The following is a 17,199-nucleotide window of genomic DNA, read 5'->3' on the forward strand; positions in this document are numbered from 1 at the left end:
CTACAGCACGGTCATGGATGCGGCTGAGGAGCGACCTTGTATAGATTTCCGAAGCGCGTCGATGATGTAACTCAGAGCGGCCAGGCCAAGGACGTGCCAAACCCGAAGAAGCGACGGATGGGGTGCGCAAGAGGGCGAGGGCAGCATGCAGGCCGGGACCACAGAGAGCTTGTTGTGTATGAAAATGGTCTCCCAGTGACACCCAATTCTACGGACAGCGCATTTTAGAAGAAGCGCTGCCACATCAACGTGCAACTGAAAGCTGGCTAACGTAATCCAGAACCCAATGTTGATGCGTTGATAGGAATGTTCAATGTCGATGGCTAGTTATATCCCAGTTTCCAGCTGAACACCCAAGCTCGTTTCCTTCCAGAAGTTGATGGGAAATTCTGCGCACGGGAACACTGCACTGCTTTTTGAAGGCATGCCCGACTTGCCAAATCCGCCGGCGGCCACAAGTTGCGCACACAGCCAATGGGTTGAGTCGGGGCTAGATTGGATGCAAGAGCCCACAGCGATACAATGTTGTCGATATCCAATATCCTCTTGTTTGAATGGTGTGGTGGGGGTTGGGTACTGACTAACCGGGGCAGCGTCATATTGACATGGGTAGTTGTTAGTTGTTAGTTTGGAAGAGAACGAACAACAGGCTCATTCGACCAGGATAGCAACATAGGACCAAAGGAAAAAGGGCAACCCTGTCACCACTGCTGAGCCTGCAGTATTTTCACCTACACCTCCATATACATGTGTAGATCCATAACACCTACACGGGAGATGTACAGTTTATTTTCTCGAAGCTGGGGAGTAACAAAAGTTTATATGGCATCACTACTATAGATGTGCTATTGAATACAGCTGCAGCATTTTCTACATACAAAAATAAATAAATAAAAAATAAAATGAAATGAAAAATAAAAAATAAATCAAATATCGATCTTTAGTTACACCAGCGACTTAACCCCTCTACACCCGCTTCTTCATCGCCTCCACCAACCGCCACCCCTCCCCCTCCCGCCCCTTCACAACCTCCAAACCCCTCCCCAAACTCCCCCACCTCGCAAACCAGTAATCGCCCAAATAATCCCCCTTCGGCAGCCACGGCCTCCTATTCGCCGCCATCGGCACCTCCCCTTCCGACCTCTTCACATAATTCGAGTTCAAACTCAACAACGACCTGGTCTCCAACCGCGCCTCCTCCCTCTCTTCCATCCGCGGCACAGCAGCCACAAGACCGCGCGCAGCCATATACTTCAGCAGCCGCACGATGAAAATGGCCGCCGCGTCCGCGCCCAGTGTCCACGAGGCATGCGCGTAGCCAATCACGAAGCACGCGTTGGGGATGTCTTGCAGCATAACCCCGTTCCAGAGGAACTTGCTGGGCAAGTGGACCGGCTTCGCTGCGCCGTCGATGGCGATGCTGATACCACCGGCGATCCGCAGTTTCAGCCCCGTCGCCGTAACGATGATGTCCGCCGCCAGAAACTCGCCGGAGTCCAACTCGATCCCGTGCGCCGTGACGCGCTTAATCGTATCGGTCTTCACATCCGCTTTTCCCTCGCGGAGGCACTGGAAGAAATCGCCGTCTGGCGTGATGCACAGCCGCTGGTCCCAGGGGTTGTATCTCGGGTTGAAGTGCGGGTCGTGCGGGATGTGTTTGGGCAGCTGGGCGGAGACGGAGCGGCGGAGCAGGTAGCGGGCGAGGCGGGGGAAGCGCTGGCAGAAGCCATACAGGGTGCGGGAGAAGAGGATGAAGCATATGCGTTGGAGTTTGCGGTACAGCCATGTTGGGAGGAGGTGGGAGAGGAGGCTTGGGGGCCCGCTGCGGTTGGGGATGGTGAGGATGTAGGAGGGGCTGCGTTGGAGCATGGTTGTGTGTGCGGCCTTTTGTGAGACGGAGGGGAGGAGGGTTATGGCTGTTGCGCCGCTGCCGATGATTACTATTTTCTTGCCCGTGTAGTCGAGGGACTCAGGCCAGAATTGGGGATGTATTGTGTGGCCCGTGAAGGTCTCAAGGCCTGGAATGGCTGCGGCGAGTGGTTCGCTGTAGTTGTAGTACCCTGTGCCGAAGACGACGAAGCGCGCTGTGTATGTCTTCGCCATTCCCTCGTTGTCGACTTGTAGTGTCCATGCATTGCTGGTTGTGGACCAATTGGCGCTCTGCACCTGGTGTTTAAATTGGATCTGTTGATCAATGCCGAATTTCTTAATTGTATCGCGCATGTACGCCCTCAGCGCGGGGCCCTCTGCAATTGGGTTATCCTGGTTCCACGGATTCCAGGCGAAGCCGAAGGTGTGCAGGTCCGAGTCCGAGCGGATGCCCGGGTATCTGAAGAGATCCCAGGTGCCACCGATGGCATCGCGGCCTTCGAGGATGACATATCTGTAATCTGGAAGGGAGGTTTGGAGCCGGTACGCCGTGTTGATGCCCGAGATGCCGGCGCCGATGATGAGGATGTCGCAGGTGTAAGAAGGATTGGAAGCATTTATGTCAATGTTTCTGACGTGAGCGTGGTGGGCATTGCGATCGCTGTGGCCGCTCATCGTCGGGGGTCGCCGGGGGAAGACCGTAAATAAGCAAGGATTGCAGCTCTGGGGGTACAGGGATCAATCGGCTGGTTTGACGTTATGACTTTAGTTAAATGGGAGCTACCCCGGAGTTCTTTTTTCCACTTTGCGATCCCAGTAAGTTAAGTAGGTTGAGTTACCGATGAAATGTTTTGTTCTGCCACCTGCACCGCTCCAGATAGATCAATGGGGTTCATCCACGGACAGCAGATCCCCACCAGTGCAGATGTTCTATGTGCATATATAACTATAATTACATTGTGTCTGGCGCGAGCAACCGGTCTCCCGCAGCAGCCTCGGTGCGACGCCCGTCTGCTGCGGGGTGCGGAGACGCGGGATGCCGTTCAGCCCACAAGCCCATGAATCAATCCATGACCAAAGGGGAATCGTGAGGAGGCGGGGAATCGGGCCAGCACGAAACCCAAGAAGCATACGCAGCAAAAACGATGAGGTCAGTCAACCAGGGAACTCAGTTGGTGAGATCCAGTCATGGCCAAGTAGGGTTCTCCTTTACCTTGGTCGGTGATTGCTCAACTCGTTATTTACCTAGGCTATTTGGTTCGACCAAGCCGGATGAACCGCTGGTGGATGGATAGGCCCCTAATTACGAGGTGAAAGAGCTGCGTTTATGCGTTGAATGCGTGGATTTAAGGCTTTTAGTTAAACCTAACTAACTATCCCATCGACAACAGGGCCAAGAGTGCCGCGATTTCAGATGAAATGGGCGGGGAAAACTCAGCTGATGAATTCCCGAGGAAACGAGGTTGAGCTGAGTTGGATCGAAGTGGTTTTGTTGTCTGTCTGTCTGTCTGTCTCTTCCTCAGCCAGCTGCTGCAGCTTTGCTATTTATGCCATTAACTAATAGCTGGGCTGTATGGCTGTTGCAGAAGCTGTAGCAGCAGGTGCAGATCCTTACACAGACACACCCATACACAGGAAAGGGGACAGACACATGAACAATGGCGACGGCTACCTCGATTCTGCAAAGGCACCAAGCTCACCCTCTCTGGCAGAAGTTGGACATTGATCCCTGCCCTGCTCACGGGTGTCCCTTTCGCAGCGAGAAGCGCGCAACAACGCGCCCGCTGCATGTCGGGTATGCCATCCTGCGGAAGGCCACGGCGAGGTTGTCGCCGTTGCAGATGCAGTGAGTTGAACGTTGCCTTTACATGCATGCATGGACCTGCGTTTAGGACATGCAGTGCACACGCATGCATGCATTGAACGCATTGCCGTCGAAGAATGCAAACAGATCCATCGCAAGCTATGCCACGATGTATACATGAAAATTGTATTCATACGACATCTCCCAGACTCATCATGCCATTCCACCAACAAAGTCTATGAAAACCTCCGCCAAAAAGACAAGGCCGCCCCATCCAGTCCGCCCATCCAGTCCGCCCACCTCACCCACGGCGCCGTGGCTACAGGATCGGAGACCCGGATGCAAAATATGTCCTGATCTGGTATCACGATGCGACTCTTATGACATATCCCGAATCAAAACCTCCGCATAATACACTTGCATACAGAACCGCATCTAACTCCTCTATGTATATATACATATACGCAAGGGGCGCGGCTTCGCCCTCCCCCGCCAACCCCGACCTACTTCCGCTTCCTAACCTCCCTCCTCAGAGACATGCAAGACGCAAATAATCGCTCGCCATCTTCGTGCCGACGTCCTTGCTGACGCCGCACGCCGTCCACCCGACCCAACTGCGGCAGGCGGTTGAGTGTCTGCGGTATATCCTACACAATAATATAGCTGCAGATACGGATGCAGATGCGGATGAAGATACGACCCCTCAGGATCCGCGCTATGTGTTTCTTGGCGGCGTCTTGTCGCATCTCTCCCATCCGCATGCGGCGATTAACCTGTGGCGATTGGGGGGTGGATTTGGGTGGGGCGGTTATGATGTCGCCGTGGACGAGTTTGTTAGGCGAATGGGAGGGTGTTAAGGGCGTGGAGTGGAGGGGTGATTATTTTACGGCAGCTGTGGCGGGAATGTTGACGGGGAGGGTGCTGGAAGGGAGGGAGGATGCTGGTGTTGGCGGGGGAGAGAGAGGTTTTGGAGCAGGGGGTTGGGGGTTTTGTGGGAGGGTTTAAGGTGAGTGGAGCCCGCGGGCTTGAGGTTGCGGATTTTTCGTTGTTAATGCGATTGTAGGCTGGTTTCCGGATGTGGAGTGTTTCGTTGGTAAAGAGGGAGTGCCGTGTTGCGCCGATCTTCAATCTGCATCTGGGGGACAAGACGGAGACGGAGACGGAGACAGGGAAGAAGTTGAAGGTTTGGTTGAGAGAGGTTTTTGGAGTAGTTTTATGTACACGATTTTTTTTTTTTTTTTTTTTCTTTTTTTCCTTCCAATCTACCTATTCACCTGCAATCCCAATCTACCGATTTGCATCTATCAATGAATTTTACGGCCCCTTCCTCTCTTCCACCTCTCTCAACATCCTCGACACCCGCCCTCTCACCCCCTCCTGCATCCACACCGGTAACCCCCTCAACAAACCCAACCATCCATACCCTTCCGGTAAAATCACCTGTCCGCTCCTCTGCCCTAAAACCAACTTCACCACCGCCCCCGACACCTCCTCCACGTCCATAACCGGCATCCCTCCTACATCTCTTCCCCCCCTCCCCGTCAACCCCCTCACCATCCCCGTCCTCACCCAATACGGAAACACTATGCTCGTCCTCACCTTATCCGCCCTGTACCACAACTTAACCTCCTGCCCCAACGCCTCATGAAACGCCATCGCACTAGCCTTCGAACAGCTGTAAGGCGCCATCCCGCCCAGGCCGAGGAACGACGCCATGCTGGCGACCGTGATGATATGTCCGTGGTTAGCCTTTAGCATGGGCGGGGGAGGAACTCGCGCGCGGTCCAGAAGTGGGAGATTGTGTTTACGGCGAAGGTTTGCTGGATGGTTGAGGTGGGGGTTGCGAGTATTGAGTTTGGGAGGCCGATGCCGGCGTTGTTGATTAGGACGGTTGGGGGCCGCTGGTGGGTTGAGAGGATTTGGGTGTGCAGCGAGTGAAGGGATGAGGGGCTGGTGACGTCTGTGGAGTGGAAGGTTACGGTTTGTGCTGGGTTTTTGTTTATCACGGTATGTAAGTCTGTGTATATGGTGTGCATGGGCATGGGGCATGTGCTATCGCTCTTGCTATTGCTAAAACTGATACGGGTGATATAATAGACTTTCACATACGCAGCTCGAAGTCCGGCTCCTTCACATCGGTGATAATAACCGTGACACCCCGTGCGGCTAGATCGAGCATGATCTGTTTCCCGATCCCGCTGCAGCCGCCTGTTATCAGGACGAGTTTCGCGGGGAGTTTGTCCCAGGGGCGTTGGCGGGTCCAGCTGTTCCGGATTTTGGCTGGAGAGGGTGTGGGAGAGGAGTCGGAGGAAGAAGATAGTTAGGAGGGCTAGGAGGGTTTTCCGAGTTGTTGGAGAGGGTGACTAGGGTGGTGAGGAGGTGGAGAAAGGGTGAAGGGCCATTGTTTTCTTGAGAGGTTGGGGTTTTATAATGATGTGTGTGATGGTGGATATGAAAATTGAGGTGATCGAAGGGATTCCTATAATTTTTTTTTTTTTATTCAAGGGCTGGTTTTTTTTATTTGATTCACAGGGCGGGAAGATATTATACAGCAGTCGACTGAGATGTTATACAACATATGTCTGAGTGGATGACTTGTTAGGCTGCACATTGCATTAATAATGGGAGGACAAACGCGGTTGAAGAACGTCCATAAAACCTGGTCAGATCACTGTATAATGGTATAATCAATCTCCCTTTCAATTCAAAAAATTGAGATTCACGGACTTCAGCTGAATTACGCAGCAGGCCCTTTCTGTGCTGGTAAGCTTAGCTGTACCAGTGTGTGTATCTCTCTTCGTAGTAATATATATGTAGGATAACTAGTAGAATATTAATTTACTTGACAATATGATGTGGTTATAACTGCTGAATCTATTAGAGCCACTATCCCTCTTGTTGTCTTGATAGCTTTTCCTTCAGATGCTGATCTTTCCAGCTTCACTGCAGCTGTTCTTTGGATGATTTCTTTATACTCATTGCCACCATTACAGCGGATGACCTCTTAATATAATAGGATATCTGCTCTCTCCATGCTTGAATCATCTCCTGTAACAGATTATTTCATGTTTTAATCTAAAATTTCTTAACAGTTTCTATTTATCTCAAAAGCCTTTTTTTTTTTTTTCCATCATAACATACCAATCAGCGTGAAGAAGTTATGGAATGTCTTCAGGTACGGCCTGAACTCCATACCACGCTGGTTGAGTTTCCTTTGGCATGTTGACTCAAGCCTTCCTTCAACTCATTGCTAATATCCCTATCTCCTGAAGTGTCTATATGAATTGCAAACTTTCATGCTCTGACTGCCATAGACCACCGTATGGATGAGGCTGGACATGGAACAGCGATCCCGCCAGAGCTTCGTGCGTCGAATTATGCGTTCGGAGAAGAAGAATTATCGGAACCATAGTGATGAGTTGCAGGATGGGCCTGCACTCCCATTTCCGTTCCCAACTCAGCGTAATCTCGAGGGCCGTTCGGGATCTGGAAGCTACCGGGTATGAAGTATGCAGACATCTTAGAACAACCCCCATCCAACAAACGGCCGAAAGGCCAGGAAGATCACTCATCAGCTTATTATCGCCGCAAGAAGCCGGACTGTCCATCACCCGCCAATATTCAATCTATTGCCTGCCCCGGGTTAGCCGGCACCCGATCGACACAGCCGAAAGGCCAAGGCAATGAACAACGAGCGCAAGGGCAGGGTAGTGAAGGTCCACAAAGCATCGAGCGCAGACCAATACGGATAAATGATCGTCCATATTGTTCTCAGAAATGCCAGCTTGGGCTGAGAGACGGAGGATATCTTGACCCGTTATGCCCAAACTTTCATGGTCACAAGGGGATGAATCTTCCCATCCTCTAACTTCTTGGACCTCGTTCGTAATCGGCCTGCCACTGATCGTGGATATGATGCAAACTGTTTGTCCACTCTATAAGGCTGGAAGCTATGGGGCACTGTTTAAAAGTACGACTTTCCTCCCACGGGTTCACCCTAGTGGCCAAAGGAGCTACGAAATCGAATGTACAGCTTCCTGTTCCATGAATATGGGATATATAATAAGCTACGCTCCATCCAGGGAATCCATGCGCCTGTCTGCCTCGGCATTGTCAAACTTGAATCAAAATACCCGTTCTACTACAATGGAGGGATATATGACTGCATGCTTTTCCTCATTTGGGGAGGAAATTCTATTACCAAATGCATCAATCCATCAATCTCCAGTATGATTGTATGCACCCTTCAGGTAACACATCAACAGGGAGTTCTTCATGGGATGCTGAAACCACGGAACTTTCTACGGAATGACACCTGTCAAAGCCCGATGATAGTTGATTTTGGACGGGCTTCGATTAAGAATCTTTTGTCCAACTGTCTCGACAAATACTTCCAAGAAGAAAAGGCATGGCATGAGAGCTGAAGATGCGTTTGCAGCTGAGCTGCGAACTGCACAACCCCTGTCTTGAGAAGCTTGTCCAAAGATTAGAAACTTCAAAAGTTTGAGGACAGGATGCTAATGCTTTGCGAAAATGATTTCCGCAATCATGGTCCGAAAGCTCAGACATATGTGATGGATGGGAAGCAAAACACGGGAACAGAATGCAGGATTGCTAACAAATTATGATGGATGTGAGAGAAGATAGTTCGCTGGCAACAGGTGCTGGAATAACTATATAATCAAAAGGGAGGATTACGATCAAGGGTTGATCCGATTTGGCTTTGATGCAAACGGAACGAGAGAACGGATAGAGCAGGGTACGTTGTATTACATGAAGAATTCGATCGCGACGCCATGCACCCGAACCTGTCACCCGGCGGCAACACGGGGGTGGGTGGACCTTTGCAGATAGCTCATCTGGATTAATAGGGGCAGGAAGAGATTAGCAGGGTTTCCTAAATAATTCGGCGGATAATCTTTCGGTTACCAAATTCCGGGAAATTATTAGTTATTTACATCATAGAATGTAATGAAAGCACGAATAGAAAGACGCGTCCCGGTGTGGAACGGGTCCAGTGGAGGTTGATCAGTACAGCAGCATGCTCGGCGCCATGCAGAGTTTGCAGGATACCCCCTCGCCGGCTCCTGACAAGAAATCTGCGGAGGCGTGCAAGATGCCTATGAAAAGGCGTCAATATAATTTTTAGGCAGCTGATACTCTGGAACTGCGTTCCATGTTGATGACTTGAGACAACCTGGAGATTTTGGGTTCCAGGAATCCGGGATTGATGATATATGAATGAACGAACCAACCCAAGGTGTTGTGAGGCTATATATGAAACGTGAATAGCATTGAATCTCATATATCTTGAAGAAAAGAAAGAAAGAGCAAAAAAAGAGAGAAAAAAAAACCACTTGATTGGATCTCTATCGATGCGGATTTCACCCGGCTTTTTTATAACAGTGGAATATGCAACTTTACCCTATTTTTCTTATATGTCATATGCCGGCCAGTTTACATACAAAAATCACTTCCGAAACATGTTCTGTATCAGATTCTTGTTCCGACGACAAAAAAAAAAAAAAAAAAAAAAAAATTCAAATCGTCGGCTTTATGGCGTTTTAACTACCAGGTGGATATTTAGCGTAAGCGAGCGAGCTTGGCTGGCACAGCATCTGAATATTTATCAAAAACTAAAAATTCCACCCATGAAATCAACTTACATTTATCGGGCCGATGGAGATGGCGGCAGGGACACTGATACGAGGCAAACGATGGTTCTTTCAGGGGTAATTGGGGACCTCCGAATTAGAGTTAAACCGCCTCCCGAGTCCCCTACTGCAAGCCTAACTAAATAGTTATCAAGGATAGTGATGCGCAGTCTTGTTAGATTCCTCGGAAAGGACGCAAGGTATGTCTGCCTGTAATTAGATCAGCGTCGAGAATTCACATTGCGCCTTAATTGACAGCAAGGATGGGATGAGGATGGCAGCGTGCTGACATCCACGTATAACCTCTCCACAGTCGTTAACTAACTGGTCAGTTAACCAGTTACGGCAAACAGGCTTCGGGCCGAAGAGTTGCTAAAATTATCGGGAATGACGTCGTTGTCTCAAGGGTTGATTCAGGACTTGAGCGGAATAGCGAGTTCCAATCAACTGACGATGAAGGGGTAAATATCTAACCGTTGAACTATCTGCACCCTTTATGTCTTAAATAATCAGCAGACAATATGCCAATGGCTATTTTGACTAGGTAACTAGCATGACCCTCCTATTCTCCACTTCTCCAGGTGCTTTATTCCGGCGGATTTAGCCGAGGCGGTTACTTGTCCGCCTCCACCATCAGGCACAACTAGGGGTTGATGTGAATGAAGGACGGAGTAGATGAAGAGATAATTATACTCTCTCACTGAATAAACAAAACCTTTTCCGATCCGCATCTCTTATCTCCCCCCACCAATAGACCAACTAGCTATCCCAATAGCCGTAAAAAAATCAGGAAACCAAAAACCAAACCTCCAACAATGCCCACCCTCTCGACCCTCCTCCCGCCCTTCCTCTCGACCCTCTCCCTCCCCCCACCCCAGTCCACTCACCTCCTGAACATCTCGCTCCCCCTCCTCGTCCTCTCAGAGCGCTTCTCCTTCTACCCAGGAAGCTACATCTTCAAACTCCTCTCCTCCGCCGCCTTCCTGGCCGGCCCGCTCTATTACCTAGCCCCTTCATCGCCGTTCCAGTTGAGGCAATGGAACCCATACCACCTCCGCATTGCTGCGGGATTGGTCTTCTCTGCCGTCGGGGATTATTGTCTCATTCCCACGCGGACCGCGTATTATGACAAGCATCTTGGTGTTTTGCATGCTGCCAGGAAGCATAGTAGTGCTAGCAAGCGAGCGGAAGAGGAGGTAGTAGAAGAAGAAGAAGAAGAAGAAGAAGTAGTAGTAGTAGAGGAAGAGGAAACGCCGCGGAAAATCTCCAAGTCCTTCCGAGCCGGCGTCGCTGCCTTCGCCGCCGCTCACATCTCATATGCCCTCGCCTTCCTGCACAACACCACGAACCGCAGCAGCACCTCGACCCAAATCTCCTGGCCCATCTTCACAGCCACCTTCGGCGCCTCCATGCTCCTCGCCAAAATCACAGGCGTCATATACCCGCCCAGAAACACCAAATCGAAGTCGAAGTCGAAATCGAAACACGCTTCCAGCTTGGCCAATTGCAATTTACTCAACCTCTCCATAGCAGACGACATGCGTCCTCTCGTGCTCGGCTACTCGGCTATCATAAGTGGCATGTTGGCCGTTGCCGCATCGACTTCTGCTGCTGCTGGGGGGTTTGCGCCAGCGCACCAGCGACTTCTTGGAGCAGTGATGTTTGTTGCGTCTGATCTCTTTGTGGCGAGGGATGCGTTTGGGAAAGGGGATGAGGGGCATCCTGGTTGGTTGAAGCCGAGTGCGGGATTTGGGTTGTATTTTTGGGCGCAGATGCTGATTGCGGGGACGGTGTAGGGGGACGATTGTGGTTTTTAGAGTTGTGAGGGGGTGGTTATGGAGAGGGGATTGGAATGTTGCCTTTTGTGCCTTTTTGTGCCATGTGTTGGTTGTATTATTTGCCTCCACCCCTGCTGGGCATAGTTAGCTATACAATGTAAATATCTTAAATGGATAGTTAATAAGCATATGAGGAATTCTTATGGAGGGAAATGAGCTCCGTTTCAACTGACCAACACGTCAGCATCACATCATGTATAGCATGATTTAACACAACGCGGGTTTTCTCAATGGGGGGTATTTGGGATACGAATCTCCATTCCGTATTTCGGTATACCGCTTTTGCAGACCGTGGGTAACTGCGGCAGGCGGAATTTTGTGCAAAGGGCATGGTGCTTTTGATTTGTAGTGAAGGAGGAAGAGCATCGTGGTCTCAAACTGATACGGTAGATGCGTAGTAAAATTACCTTTCTCAAAACAGTTAACAAAACATGCTATAACTAAAGCCAAAGGATCACACAAGCTATTCTGAAGCACCCAGGAACACGAACAGGAGGTGGGAGTAGGGAGCGCAGATATGACAAGAGATGTTCTCTGCCAGACAGGATATTAGATCAACCGCCAAAAGAAGTGGCTTGCCGGGAATCCTCCAACACCCAACATCAACACACAACCCTCACATATGCACCACTCCGTACGCCCCGCTGTGTACATACTCACAAAAACACCAATTATAAAAACAAATCCAACCCAAAACCTCTTTAAAAGTCACCCCCAAAATCACCATCCCCAAAATCATCACCCCCAAAATCATCGCCACTATAGTCATCCATCTCCGCCCCATCCGCCAGCCCCTCCTCATACGCATGCCTTCCATAACTCCCAACCGCCTTCGACAATAACGCACCACCCAGCAATCCGCCGCCCAGTCCTAGCGCCGCAGCACCGCCCCGCCCAATGCGCGGTCGTCCATGCTGTTTGTGATGCTGTTGCTGTTGTTGCTGCTGCTGGGGAGTGTATTGCGGGTATGATGGTGGCGTGTTGGGTTGGGGCCCGTAGTAGCCGCCGTACTGTTGTTGTTGTTGTTGTTGTTGTTGTTGTTGTTGTTGTTGTTGCGGGTAGGGTTGCTGCTGGTATTGTGGCATTGGTGGGTATTGTTGCTGTTGCTGTTGCTGCGGCGGCTGCTGCGGCGGCTGCTGTGGTGGTGGATAATACGGGGCAGTGCTGAAGCCGCCGCCTTGATTATTAGTCTTGGACGACGCTTTGCCCATCAGTTTGCCCAAGAAGCCGCCGGGAGATTTGCGGCGTTCCTCAATCAGTGGCTGGGGAGGTGGCAAACACTGTGGCTGTGGCTGTGGCTGCGGTGGTAGTGATGATGATATCTGACCACGGTCGATACTCCCCTGTCCCATCATGCCTGCCTGCCCATTCTCTTCCGCCTGCAATCGTGCGGCTAACCTTGCGTCCTCGCCCATCACGGCTTCATTTGTACCTGAACCCGGTCCTGATCCGTAAGAACTTCCCGTCCGCATGGGATTGAATGGATTATTTGAGCCGAGATCTGACATGTTTGCAGTGGCGGGATTGTTTTGAACCTCGCCAGTGGCAGCTGTCTGAGTAACGGGCGGGGCATAAAGGGGAGGTGGATCGGCGACTTGCGCCTTTGAGGTTGGCTCGCCGTTAGAAGGGTGTGCATCGGGGACTGGTGGTGCTTCCCATTGTGAGATGCCTGTCTTTAGGTTTACGTAGAACCTGTTAAAAGAGGAGGGGATATCAGAATACGCCCATTTTGGCGTCTTTTGAATGTTCCATTTTTGAAGGATGGTAGCGATCTGGGATGGGAAGGGAGGATCGATGGGTGGGTTGACATACCATTCTTTATACCGGTCGTCGAATTGTGCTTTCCAGCCATCTGGAACGCGGGGTGGTGGGGGCCCTGGAGGGGGTGCGAAGGGCATCTTTCTGTTTCTGTTTTCTGTTTCTGACTATATAGAGTTCCGATGTCGATGGTGTAAAGCAGGGGGGGGAGGAGGGCTGTAGAGAAGTAATTGACTTGTTATAATAATAAAACTTCTAATATTTCCTGTTCATTTGATTTTTTTAAAGAAAGTGGTGAACGAACAATTCGACTGAGACTGAGAAAGAAACAAATCCTCTAATGCCTGTGGGCGTCGTGAGCCATTTTCTAAGTTTCTGGATAAGCAATTGGATTAGGGGCTAGAACCGATTGGCCTCCGGACGGGCGGGGACCTTGGATGACGTCATGATAGCTACGGCTCAGGTTGCCTCAGCCACATTGTGCAGACAATCAGAAGAAGTATGAAAATAAATATGAAGAGGATTGCATGGAAAGGCGTATGCTGAGAGACCTTGCGGTCCAGTCCTATGTATTCAAGAAAGTCCTAAATTAATAGAATCGTAGTAAAACACATCTGCTTTCGATAACCCGTCAGTTTAAGGATCCATCTTCATGTGAAGACTATCAAAGTACGACCATCCAGACAAGTCTACATCTAGTCTTATGGATAAAAAATCAACGCGTATGATACATACATATATCATACACAATTCACCTCCTCCTTCGCTCCGCCGCTCCGCTCTCTCTCCCACTTGCGCTAGCCCCCGCGCCAGCTCTCACTGTCGAATCCAGAGCGGCCATGGGTCCCTGGCTCGTCCCAGCCATCCAGCCAGCAAGATCGAATCCAGCAGCTCCAGGTGCAGCCCCGGCTCCGGCGCCATTGGCTGCGCCGGTAAGTGCGGATTTGCGGGAGTGTCGCTCGAATTCGGCGCGGGTTTCAGGGTCCACTAGTGCACGTTAACGTTTTGCATCGGGTGAGGGAGTGGAAACAAAAGAGGGAATTGAGCATGGAATGGGGAAAGGGAAAACATACTCCGCTCCATTAGATATGGCATTCCAATGGTCACGGCAAGGGCAAAGCCCACGAGGAGAATCATTGGGTTCTTAAACAAGCTCAGCGGGGAGACTGTGATCACGATTCATCAGCATGTTAGCATGTAATTCATCGATTCTTGAAAAGCAAATTCCTCAATTCAGGACAAAACCTTCTCAAGCTCTTCCAATCCCCCTTCAATTCACCCAAGAAACCGTAAATAAATAAATATGTGGAAAAAAAAAAAGAAAAGAAAAAGAAAAAGAAAAAAAAAAGAAAAACTTACACTTAGCCCTCTCCTCATAAAATCCCCTAACACCCACAACCTTCGCCTCAACGATCGCCACATCCACATCCCTAATCACCACCTTCTCCGGCCCCAGATTCTCCCACGCATTCCCGCGATACGTCTCCCAAACACCTACCACCCCGCCCTCCCCATCAACATCAACCCGATACGGCACAAACACATAATCCCGCGACCGAATATCGAGGAGGAAAGACTGAGGCCCCTTTCCGCGGGGGTTGTCGAAGACAAAGGTCGATTTGCGGGTAAGGGGCGCTTTTAGGAGGAGGGACTGGGTCGGGTTGGCGTCGGGGTCTGTTGGGGTGAGGAGGGTTGTGAGGGTTGCGTGGGTGGAGGCGGGGAGGGAGTTGGGATTTGGGAGGAGAAGAGAGGGGGCGATTGTGATTATTAGGAGGGAGGCGGAGGCGGTGGTGGTTAGGAGGGCGAGGAGGGCGAGGAGGGTGAGGAGGCACAGAGGTGTCAAGTGTGGTGATCGTGGGGGACGCATGGTCGGTTAGCGATTGAACAAATGGCACGGCGCGAAGAGTGCAGGGAGAGAAGCAAACAGAGTTCAGATTCTCTGGCCGCTGGATCTTGCTGCCTGCCGGCTTCTCTTCTTTTTTCCCTTGGTGCTGCGGTTGACGGGCTGAGGTGGTGTCTACGCTGTGTAGGTAGTCCCCCGTCTGACCGACCGATGAGAGACGAAGCAACGACGGGGAATCGAACATGCACCCACCTGTTTACTATTTTATTCGGCGGTGTGTGTGTGTGAACGTTTGAGATGGTTTTGCATGGTTTGTCGGTGGCTTATATAAGCCCCCATTAGAACTTGAACTGCCCCTTTTCACCTCCTTTAAGCCCCCCTTTTCTACCCTGGTCCATCGCAAGTATAAAATGATAAACGATTAGAGCCACTTTCACAACAGTAGGATGTTTACATCTGCAGGAACCATTATGCAGCTTAATCAGGCACGAGCCATTCTCAGACGCGCAGGAGTTCAGTGATATAATGCCGGGGCGGTTCAATCTGTACTGGTCCGTCCTATCGGCCTGACACGTTCTCCTTCCGCCATTGTGCAAAGAACAGCAGGCTTGAAAGTTGTCTGTAAAGCCGCCACAACTGAAAAGCCTGATTTTGTAAAGCTTCCAGCTCTTGCAAAACACAATCCAGAGCTCCCCCGAGGATCAACTCTCCGAACACCAGGGAGGATCCCTGGGGCCCTCCAGTCGATGACAGTTGGACAGGGCGGAGGTAACGATTGATAGCTCGATAGAGGGAGTTGACATCTCACATAGGGAACAAGAGGAAGAGAATTCGTACTAGTTTTCTCTCAACTCTACTCGTCCTGAATATCCTGGGTAGCCTTTTTACTGCAGGTTTGGTAATCCGTTGTTTTCCGTGATGGCTGAAGGATTGGCCATCAACAGCCAACGCCGTGTTCTTGGTCCTCGCCTCTTTTGACACCGTCCGGATCACTCAACATTGGACCCCAATGGCAAGAATAGCAAGAAATACCTTCTATAGAGTGAAATCATGGGGATCACTTCCATTTTTTACCGCCCCCCTGAATGAAGTGTGTTGGGACGCCTGGAGACACAGATACATGCCACCGAAGTTGACATGCTAAGGGGCCCATTGACGGTACATTTTGCTTCCCCTTATCCCCTCTCTCGTCTTTCAACTCGTGGAAAGGCGCGTCTCTCTCTCTTTATATATATATATATATATATAGTGTAAATTCCCCACTGCAGGCTTATTGGCAGGGGAAAATAGGCAATCTTTGAAAGTGACCTATTTTGCAGGATAAATATCCAAGCGAAAAGACCGCCGATTGTCACCTGATAAACCCGCAATTGAGCTGCTACTTTGCTCAACACAGACAAGGGCAAAGTTTACTTCTTTACACCGCTATACAACGCTGATTTTCCATTAGGCAACAGTAGTGACCTTTATGTTCGGGCAAGTGCGCGTGGTTCAGGCAACCTGCGATCCGTCTAAACAATACTCCACACTGACGTATGCACTGAGGGGTCTCTATAATCTTAGAATGTCCTTACGATAAGTTTTCAGGTTATAACATAGTGAAATGGATTCTTTGTCCTCCAGAGCTGGCCCGTAGCCTTCCACGAAAAAGTACGAAACCGTGAATTATTCACCAACGTCCACATGTTATGACGGGCTTGATTGCTACGAGACTGGGGCGTATAAATGGCAATGATGGAGCTTTTACTTAGACAGCGTACCTGAATTATACAGGCTGTCTTGGTGATGCTCATGTCATACAATTAACCGTCAGGAACTGCGGTATATATGGTAGCAGGCAGATTAGGTTAGCCTATTTCTTAGCCACTGCGGAGAATGCATTGCAAATGTGAAATATGAAAGCTAAATTCTGCAACAGTAAAACATCTCTCGGAGACTGAACAACAGAGTTTCCCCCCTCTTACTCTCCCAGTCAGTTATACCTCAACAATCAGGCCTGCATGCCGAAAGTGCTCTTCTGCACTTTGTCCCCTTGCATTCACAACTTCAACATATCATTCAAGGAAGAAATCAAATCCTTGCTCCGGACTTTCTTCATAGGAGTGTCAACGCCGCGGGATAAAGGCCTTTGACTCAGCGAAGAGTTCCTCAATATGATTTAAATCTGACTAGTACGGTGGTAAAATACACAAGTTTGACCCGGGCTTGGGAGCACACAATTTTTACCCTCTCCGTGCTGATGAGAGGAGGAACTGTCCAGAACTGATTTAGGTTCAGGCCGTTTCTCAGAATGATGAAGCGGTTACCCCAGTACACATCTCCGAAGACGGATGAGTCATTCGAGCCTAGGAAAACATGGTAAAGATCAATGCAATATCTTGAGCATATGTCGGGAGATACTTGATACCACTGATCTTGCTGGGATTTGGTCAC

General features: G+C 50.1%; 9 protein-coding genes across 9 annotated transcripts; 4 read left to right on the plus strand and 5 right to left on the minus strand.

Moving 5' to 3' along the window:
* Positions 1–599, minus strand: PAAG_12493 (hypothetical protein; the record flags this gene model as incomplete). Its single annotated transcript, XM_015847973.1, has 2 exons — positions 1–323; positions 398–599. 2 exons carry the CDS (start codon positions 597–599, stop codon positions 1–3), a joined length of 525 nt encoding a protein of 174 aa, XP_015702405.1.
* Positions 600–966: 367 nt separating this feature from the next.
* PAAG_08045 (monooxygenase) lies at positions 967–2,544 on the minus strand (the record flags this gene model as incomplete). Its single annotated transcript, XM_002789932.1, has 1 exon — positions 967–2,544. The coding sequence occupies one exon, from the start codon at positions 2,542–2,544 to the stop codon at positions 967–969; it is 1,578 nt and encodes a 525-aa protein (XP_002789978.1).
* A 983-nt stretch (positions 2,545–3,527) lies between these two features.
* Positions 3,528–4,227, plus strand: PAAG_12494 (hypothetical protein; the record flags this gene model as incomplete). The annotated part of the gene is made up of 2 exons (XM_015847974.1): positions 3,528–3,715; positions 3,933–4,227. The coding sequence occupies 2 exons, from the start codon at positions 3,528–3,530 to the stop codon at positions 4,225–4,227; spliced, it is 483 nt and encodes a 160-aa protein (XP_015702406.1).
* Positions 4,228–4,507: 280 nt separating this feature from the next.
* PAAG_08046 (hypothetical protein) lies at positions 4,508–6,894 on the minus strand (the record flags this gene model as incomplete). The annotated part of the gene is made up of 4 exons (XM_015846406.1): positions 4,508–4,808; positions 5,097–5,690; positions 5,783–6,036; positions 6,853–6,894. The coding sequence occupies 4 exons, from the start codon at positions 6,892–6,894 to the stop codon at positions 4,508–4,510; spliced, it is 1,191 nt and encodes a 396-aa protein (XP_015700841.1).
* A 105-nt stretch (positions 6,895–6,999) lies between these two features.
* Positions 7,000–7,541, plus strand: PAAG_08047 (hypothetical protein; the record flags this gene model as incomplete). The annotated part of the gene is made up of 2 exons (XM_002789934.2): positions 7,000–7,173; positions 7,233–7,541. 2 exons carry the CDS (start codon positions 7,000–7,002, stop codon positions 7,539–7,541), a joined length of 483 nt encoding a protein of 160 aa, XP_002789980.2.
* A 1,948-nt stretch (positions 7,542–9,489) lies between these two features.
* On the plus strand, positions 9,490–9,974 carry PAAG_08048 (hypothetical protein; the record flags this gene model as incomplete). The annotated part of the gene is made up of 3 exons (XM_015846407.1): positions 9,490–9,527; positions 9,668–9,788; positions 9,909–9,974. The coding sequence occupies 3 exons, from the start codon at positions 9,490–9,492 to the stop codon at positions 9,972–9,974; spliced, it is 225 nt and encodes a 74-aa protein (XP_015700842.1).
* Positions 9,975–10,142: 168 nt separating this feature from the next.
* On the plus strand, positions 10,143–11,123 carry PAAG_08049 (YhhN domain-containing protein; the record flags this gene model as incomplete). Its single annotated transcript, XM_002789936.1, has 1 exon — positions 10,143–11,123. The coding sequence occupies one exon, from the start codon at positions 10,143–10,145 to the stop codon at positions 11,121–11,123; it is 981 nt and encodes a 326-aa protein (XP_002789982.1).
* A 743-nt stretch (positions 11,124–11,866) lies between these two features.
* On the minus strand, positions 11,867–13,063 carry PAAG_08050 (hypothetical protein; the record flags this gene model as incomplete). The annotated part of the gene is made up of 1 exon (XM_015846408.1): positions 11,867–13,063. The coding sequence occupies one exon, from the start codon at positions 13,061–13,063 to the stop codon at positions 11,867–11,869; it is 1,197 nt and encodes a 398-aa protein (XP_015700843.1).
* A 611-nt stretch (positions 13,064–13,674) lies between these two features.
* PAAG_08051 (hypothetical protein) lies at positions 13,675–14,790 on the minus strand (the record flags this gene model as incomplete). Its single annotated transcript, XM_002789938.2, has 3 exons — positions 13,675–13,910; positions 13,997–14,089; positions 14,283–14,790. 3 exons carry the CDS (start codon positions 14,788–14,790, stop codon positions 13,675–13,677), a joined length of 837 nt encoding a protein of 278 aa, XP_002789984.1.
* Positions 14,791–17,199: the final 2,409 nt, after the last annotated feature.

Source organism: Paracoccidioides lutzii, assembly GCF_000150705.2.
Source record: "Paracoccidioides lutzii Pb01 unplaced genomic scaffold supercont2.29, whole genome shotgun sequence".
In the NCBI taxonomy this organism is placed as follows: domain Eukaryota; kingdom Fungi; phylum Ascomycota; class Eurotiomycetes; order Onygenales; family Ajellomycetaceae; genus Paracoccidioides; species Paracoccidioides lutzii.